The sequence below is a fragment of the Cyprinodon variegatus genome, unplaced genomic scaffold (genome assembly GCF_000732505.1).
Source record: "Cyprinodon variegatus isolate N-32 unplaced genomic scaffold, C_variegatus-1.0 Scaffold1458, whole genome shotgun sequence".
In the NCBI taxonomy this organism is placed as follows: domain Eukaryota; kingdom Metazoa; phylum Chordata; class Actinopteri; order Cyprinodontiformes; family Cyprinodontidae; genus Cyprinodon; species Cyprinodon variegatus.
In genome coordinates this window covers 90645-97862 of record NW_015151911.1, presented here as the reverse complement: position 1 = coordinate 97862, position 7218 = coordinate 90645, and the positions used below count along the sequence as shown (strand labels likewise).

The following is a 7218-nucleotide window of genomic DNA, read 5'->3' as shown; positions in this document are numbered from 1 at the left end:
GTCAAAATTTTGGTGTCGATCATTCGATTTCATCCTGGACACTACAGAAAATGGGCTAAAAGTGTTAAAAACCGGAATTTTTCTTTAAAATAAGAAAAACTATTATTTCAAGTGAAGACTGGCTAATTATCTTATTTTAAGAGTAAAAATATTAATTTCATTGGTAAATCATCTTATTTCCCTACTCCAATTAAGGGTAAATACACTTTTTAAGACATTTTTACGTATTTCTAGGTCATTTTTGCAATGTACACTGCAGAAAACGATCTAGAAATACGCAAAAATGTCTTCAGTGTATTTACCTTTACTTTGAGTAGGTACATAAGATCCAGTTCTTCTTGGTTTGATTGAAAGTCTTTTCTTCTTTTTCAGGTGAGTCATGAAAGCCATAAACGTGAAGCTCATCAGCTTGAAGAGACTCTAAATCAGTTCCTCCGAATTGGAGAAACAGAAACGTTATGAGTTTTAAGCAAAGTATTGGAGGTATGGTGATATGGGCTGGTTTTCTGGGTACAGGATTAGGAAAATAAGTATTTGAACAGCCTGTTATTTCTCACAGGTCATCCTGAGCTAAGTTCTCACTCTTAGAAATCATGGAGGGGTCTGAAACTGTCATAATAGGTGCATGTTCACTTTAAAAGAAAAAGAAATCCAGAAATCACAATATACGATTTTTAAAAAACTATTCATACAGCTGCAAATAAATATTTGAACAGCTGAGGAAAATCAATGTTAATATTTGGGACAGCAGCCTTTGGTTCCCGTTAGAGAGGTCAAACATTTCCTGTAGTTCTTCATCAGGAGGGATTTTGCCCACTAGATCAGTCGGGTTTCTGGGCTGTCGGTGAGAAGCAGAGTTCAAGCTCCCTCCAAAGGTTCTCTATCAGGTTTAGGTCTGGAGACCGGCTAGGCCATGCAAGAACCTTGATACGGTTCTACCAGAGTTCCTCCTTGGTCATCCTGGCCGTGTGCTTCAGCTCATTGTCGTGTTGGAAGATCCATTCTAGACTCCTCTTCAAAGCTCTGAGGAAGGAGGTTGTTCCCCAAAATCTCTCAATACATGGCGACGGTCATCCTCTCCTTAATACAGTGCAGCTGTTCCATGTGCTGATAAACACCCCCAAAGCATGATGCTACCACCCCCATACTTCACAGCAGGGCTGGTGTTCTTGGGATGATACTGATCATTTCTCTTCCTCCAAACACAGTTAGTGGATTTATGACCAAAAAGCTCTATTTTGGTCTCCACATGACTCTGGCTCATTGGTAAATTTAACATGGCCGTGACATGTGCTGGTTTAAGCAGGGGAATTCCAGCCATGATTTTAAACCATGATGTCTTAGTGTATTACCAACAGTAACCATGGAAACGGTGGTCCCGGCTCTGTTCAGGTCATTGAGCAGCTCCTCCAGTGTAGTTCTGGGCTGATTTCTCACCTTTCTTAGGATAATTAAGACCCCACCAGGTGAGGTCTTCCATGGGGCCCCAGTCTGAGGGAGATTGACAGTCATGTTTATCTTGATCCAACAGTGGAGCTTTTTTCACCAAGCTGCTTGGCAATCCCCCCGTAGCGCTTTCCAGCCTTGTGGAGGTGTAACATTTTTCTCTTTAGTCTTTTCAGACAGCTCTTTGCTCTTGGCCATGTTAGCAGTTGGATTATTAGGCCGAGTCATTATATAGTGGTTACCCCATTTTAGATGAGTGTCTGAATCTCTAGTGGATGAAAAGGTGGTGGACTCGAAATTTTCCACAATGCACCACGTAAAATAGAGATCATCGATGGTCACTAGACAAGCAGATATATCCTGGAATGTTTTGTGTGGAGAGCTCTCCACACAAAGCATTATGGGATTTGTTGTCACAGTGGCGATAAATAACAAAGATGACGCAGGCACCGTGCAAGGAGGCGGAGTCACGTAACAAACGGGGAGCGAAAAGTTGTGATCTTCTGTCTGAGCGGTATGTTAACTGAGTTTTCTATAAAGTCCACTATATAGTCCCCGCCCTATATAGTGATGGAGGGATGTAGGGTTTAGGGCGGACGTTCAGACTCAGCTTTACTGAATGTACGGGGCGCATCTAATTTAGGATAATAAATGGAGGTGGACATTTTGAAGGCAGACTAACGGGTCTTTGAGGGTCAGAATTCTAGCTCAGGGTTCCTACAGCATAAGGCAAGTTAAATTCAAGTCTTTTTAAGACTTTTTAATGCCACTTGAAATAAAAATTTAAGACCAAATTCACAAGAAACAAAAGAAAAACCGCATGTGCGACTCCACTGCCTTAATTCCCATCGTTCTGAGCTTGAATGACTTCTTGCACTAAATCCACTGAGCCTCATGTATGTTCCCTGGTTTTAGCCATGGAGAAAACTCTTGGCTGGAGACTATTTCCGTTACATTTACACTTGCTCATATTTTCTAGACAAAAAGTTAATGTTGCATCTCCCAAATGTCCCGGCTGCAACGACGCTTTTATTGGTTCCGCTATCGGGACGGAACCAATAATGGCGAGCCGTTATTTTATTTTTTTAATAAAAAAAAATAATAATTGTCAATTTTAATGTTTTATTTAGATAACAAAAATAAATCATAATAAAAATAATCCTATTTATAATGTTTTAAAAATTAAGACCTACGAAAAACAAATTTAAGACATTTTAATACCAATTAAGGCCATAGTTTTATTTTGAAGAGTTCAATGCCTTTTAAGACTTTTTAAGGACCTGCATGAACCCTGCTGATAGACAGCTGTTCAAATATTTTGTAGCTATAATTTGTAGCTGAGTCATACAAATAAATAGATTTCTGGAATTTTTTTTCTTAGATTATGTCTCCTACAGTGGACATGCCCCTGTGATGACAATTTCAAACTCCTCCATGATTTCTAAGTAGGAAAACCTGCAAAAAAAAAGCAGGGTGTACAAATACTTATTTCCCTCACTGTAAGTATTTATAAACCCTGAAGTTAGCTTGAGGGCTAGCACACATCATCAGACCACCATCCAATAAACAAGCCGACTAACCTAAAAGTAGGCCTTTAGTCTCTACAGTCATTCTACTGATAGATTTCAGTTAGCTGGACAACAGAAAAGAAGACAGGATGGTAATAAGGGACGAATTAAAGGTCAATTTATCATCTTTGTCTCATTTTAAGGCAACTAAACATAAGAATGAGAAAATCCACCTACTGAACAGTTAGAGCCACATTGCTTTGCATGAATCCTTTAGTTTTTAATTCCAATGAATTAAATATAAAGTCTGATGGATGTGAAAAAACAAAGGTTCAGATATTTTAAACTGCCTGCGGTTTTCTGGCCAATCATCAGACAGCGGGAAATACATCAGGGTTTGACCGTATTATTGTTTCTTTACAAACCAGCACAGTCAGCTGATGTGATGCCCTCAATATAAATCACAAGGCCGCAATGCATCATGGTCCGTCTGAGCTAAGTGATGATCATGCCGTCCCAGGAGATAAAAGGTGAACTCACGTATGGAGGCGTGTCCAGGCTGTCCGTGTTGACCACCACAGGCGGAGGGTTGGCCTGAGGAGAGAACAAACATGGCAGCGTCACACACACACCGTCACCCACCGTCCTCCCAGTAAATCCCCACCAACATCCACCCAGAAAGCCTGAGCTCCACCCTGCTAACACGCAGCAGACGTACGCGGTGGCTTTTCACGCTGCAGAGGATGCAGTTCTGAAGCATGAAGACGGGAATCAAACCGCCGTCGATGCTGCGAGACAAGATGAGCGGCTCCTTCCTCAAACTACTGCTGATGGCGCCGAACCAGATGGGCTCTGAAGCTCTGAATGCATCTCTGCAGCAGCTAGCGTCCCTAATCTGCTCAGTCCATCAGAGCCACAACTGGACCACAGGCTGAGCTAAACTAGGAGAGCAGCGGCCAAATAAGCTGAGAGATAACTGAAAGGATGGATGGATGACGGATGATGGATGGATGATGGATGGAGCACAGAGAGAGGAAGGACAGAGAAAGGAAATAAAAAGCAAAATAAAACCTGTGACGTCGGAGGGATGACGGTGGTCTCGGCTGGGATTGGCGAGATGGGGATCACAGGGATTATAGGAGAGGAGGGCGGGACGGCCTCGGCCTGCTGGACAATAGCATGGTGAGGGTCAAAGGTCAAACACACAGATGAGCAGCAGGAGGATGATCATGGGGGGGGTTTAACCAAACATGGCTGAAAGGGTCAGAGGAACGGACCAATCACAGGAGGAGGAGGAGGGGACAGATCTGACAGATGGTCCGGCTGTTGAGCCCCCACCCACCCCCATGGTGTGTGAGGGGAAATCCTCCGCCCTGCAGGAGCAGCTGCAGCTGGAGGTCCTCACAAGGTCAAAGGTTAATCCTTCAACAGAAACCTCAGAAACTGGACCAGAACCAAGAACCTGGAGGACTTTAAACGAGAGGCAGAGTGGTTCTGGGCCGGGTGGTTCTGTTAGTGAGGGATTATTGATCAGAGGGGAAATGTGCAGCAGCAGAGGGAACTGAGCCGACTGATCAACCAACCCAAATAAAACCATTTCAAAGCTGAAAGATCAGAACCTGGTGATGAAAAAAGGGTCCAATAGAACCTAAAATGCACGGAAAGATTATTGGATCAGTAGTAATAATCATTAACATGTATTTTTTCTTTGTGTTTTTATTTGTATATCAAGGCGATGAGAAGAGGAGCCGCTCAGATGGACCCATAAACCCAGAAGAACCGAGACCAAAACAGACTCCAGCAGAGACTGGACCCGAGGAGAGCTGCTGCTTCTGTCTGAGAGGACAGATTTAGGGTCTAAAACCAAACCGCTTCCTCCTGCTGAATGACCAGAACCCTCCAACACGGTCCGATCCGTTATGCAACAGAACCAACTTCATGAAGCTGCTGCAGAAGCTGATGGAAAACCAGCCGCCACTAAATTTAGCTCAGAACATCGACGCCATTGATCCGAAAGCCCTACTTCTGGATCGCTGCTCCAGAATCCGTCAGTACTAGGCCCAATCACTGAGCTCTTTGGCACTGAAGGGAAAAACCCACAGAAATCAGCTTTATAAGGGAAACGGGCCGCAGAGGGTCAGAACCATCAGTGGACCCAGGGGGGTCAGAACCCGACTCAGTCCAACTGATTGCAGCTCCTCATGGTTCAGAACCAGAGACCCAGAAAGGAATGGAGCCCCTGAAGCGTCCCAGTTCTGCTCTGACCCGTTCTAAACAGAATGAACAGAGCCTTGGTTTGGTCAGCAGGACATCGGGTCGGGTCGGGTCCGGCTGCAGTACCTTACTGAACCAGGGGACGTCCTTCCTGCTGCTGACCACCTTGGCTGTGCTCTTGGTGGGGCTCTTCCTCACACTGTCCCGCAGGTTGAGGAAGCGGCTGCGCGCCCTGAAGGACGCCGGGACGGCGCAGGACGTGAAGGAGGACAGCAGGCGGTGCTGCTGCAGCTCCGCGGCGTGCTGGCGCTGCAGGTGGGCCATGGACTCCTGCAGGCCGGGCTCCGGCGGCGGCCTCCGCTCGGCGGTCCTGGAGGGGAACCCCGGCTGAGGCTGACGGGTTGTCATGGTCCTGGAGGAGATCCCTGACCGCAGGCTGAATAATTAACGAGGGCGGGTTCCTCCGGACCCGGGTCGGAGCGTCTGATCCCTGCACAGAAGCAGAACTCTCCCAAACCGTCACAGAATGGGACCTCCTCCGGGCCGGCCTCCCTCTCATCTCTCTGCAGCCAATTAATCAGGCTGCGAGTGGCACATGTCAGCAGCAGGAGGGGTCCGGCTGGTTCCGCCGGCTGCATGAATAATCGATGCGACCCCCTGCATCCGCTCAACAGCAGCCATGACGCAGGCAGAAGGCTGCCGCCGTCACTCAGGGGACCGGTTCTGGTTCTGATCCACAAACACAGAAGGAACACCCTGTTTCCATTAGAACCAGTCCTCCTCGGCCCAATGGATCCTCCTTATTCACAGGAAATCATCCAGAACCCGGAGTCCCTGAACGCCTTTGGATCCAAACCGGGTCGACCCGGATTAAATCTGAACACAGTGAATGTTTGCTTTTCCACACGAGCCTCAGATTAAACCTAATCCCAGTGGCGCCTCCTACTGGCCACCCTGATACACACAGCTACAGAGGTTCTGCCCATCCAGCTCTGCTCTGGACCCGCTGGTTCTGGTTCTGTACCATCCAGCTGTCTGCCTCAGGATGCAGCTGAATGGAACCACAGAACAGTTTGGGTTCTGCTACATTCTGAGTCTCTGAACCCAATTTATAGCCTCAGAACCGCTGTCAGCTTCAGGTTCTGACCCGGTTAGAACGGCCCGTCACACTCAGAACCCAATGATCGGTTCACCGTCCGGTTCTGATAGTTCTGCAGATCCAAACTCCACAGGTTTTATTTCTCAGAATAAATCAAAGTTAAAAACAGCACCATGCAGAGAGGAGCCGGTTCTGACCCAAACCAAAGGAGCTTCAGATGACCGGGTCAGGATGAAAACAGGCCAACGGAGGAGCGTTCACAAACACCGACCCGTTTCAAACTGTTGCAGAACTTCTACTGCGTCTCAAACAATAACAGGAGAGGTCCGATAACATCCGGGCCATGACCAGAACCAACATTTAAAGGATTATTGAGCGGTTCTGAGGGTTGGCCCACTTCTCCTGATGGATCCACTTAGAGCTGTATCTGACCCGGTACTGCTAAGGTCAAACTGGATCTGGTTTGGAGAGTAATCCGGGTCAGATCAACCAGAACCAGCTGGACTCTCTGGTTCTGGATCCGTCATTGGTTCTGGTGTGCGGCCCACGGGCCGTCCCGGTTAACCGGGGATCAGCCGGACGGCGTGTTCTCCTGGTCATGCATGTTAACACGCGCGCTGGAGGCGGTGAATGGGGACCCGGCGGTTGCTAGGCAACGTCAGCAGAGACATGTGTGGCTGGTTCCCATCAGAACACGATGCAGGTGAACCTGGAGTTCTGAGCACGATGGACCCGATCGGACCCGACGGCGGCTGGAGGCTCCCGCTCTGCGCGTTCCGGTCGGACCGGACCGCTCTCTGGCCGCCACATGACGCAGCAGCTCCGACGCTCGTCGGGGGCAGCAGCTGCAGCGGGGGGGTGGGGGGCGGACCTACCAGCAGACGGCGGTGGAGGCGTTTGGTTCTCCTCAGGGTGCCCATGATGCGGCGCCCCATCTTCTTGGCGTACCAC

At 47.8% G+C, this 7218-nt stretch overlaps 1 protein-coding gene across 1 annotated transcript in view; it reads right to left on the bottom strand.

The window, feature by feature from the left end:
• The window catches only part of dlg1 (discs, large homolog 1 (Drosophila)), a 94378-nt gene that overhangs the window by 22222 nt on the left and 64938 nt on the right, over positions 1–7218 (bottom strand). The window contains exons 6-7 of the mRNA XM_015403199.1: positions 3491–3548; positions 2737–2783 (exon numbers count right to left, since the gene is read on the bottom strand). Coding sequence (XP_015258685.1) covers positions 2737–2783; positions 3491–3548 — 105 coding nt within the window. The remainder of the gene's footprint in view (positions 1–2736; positions 2784–3490; positions 3549–7218) is intronic.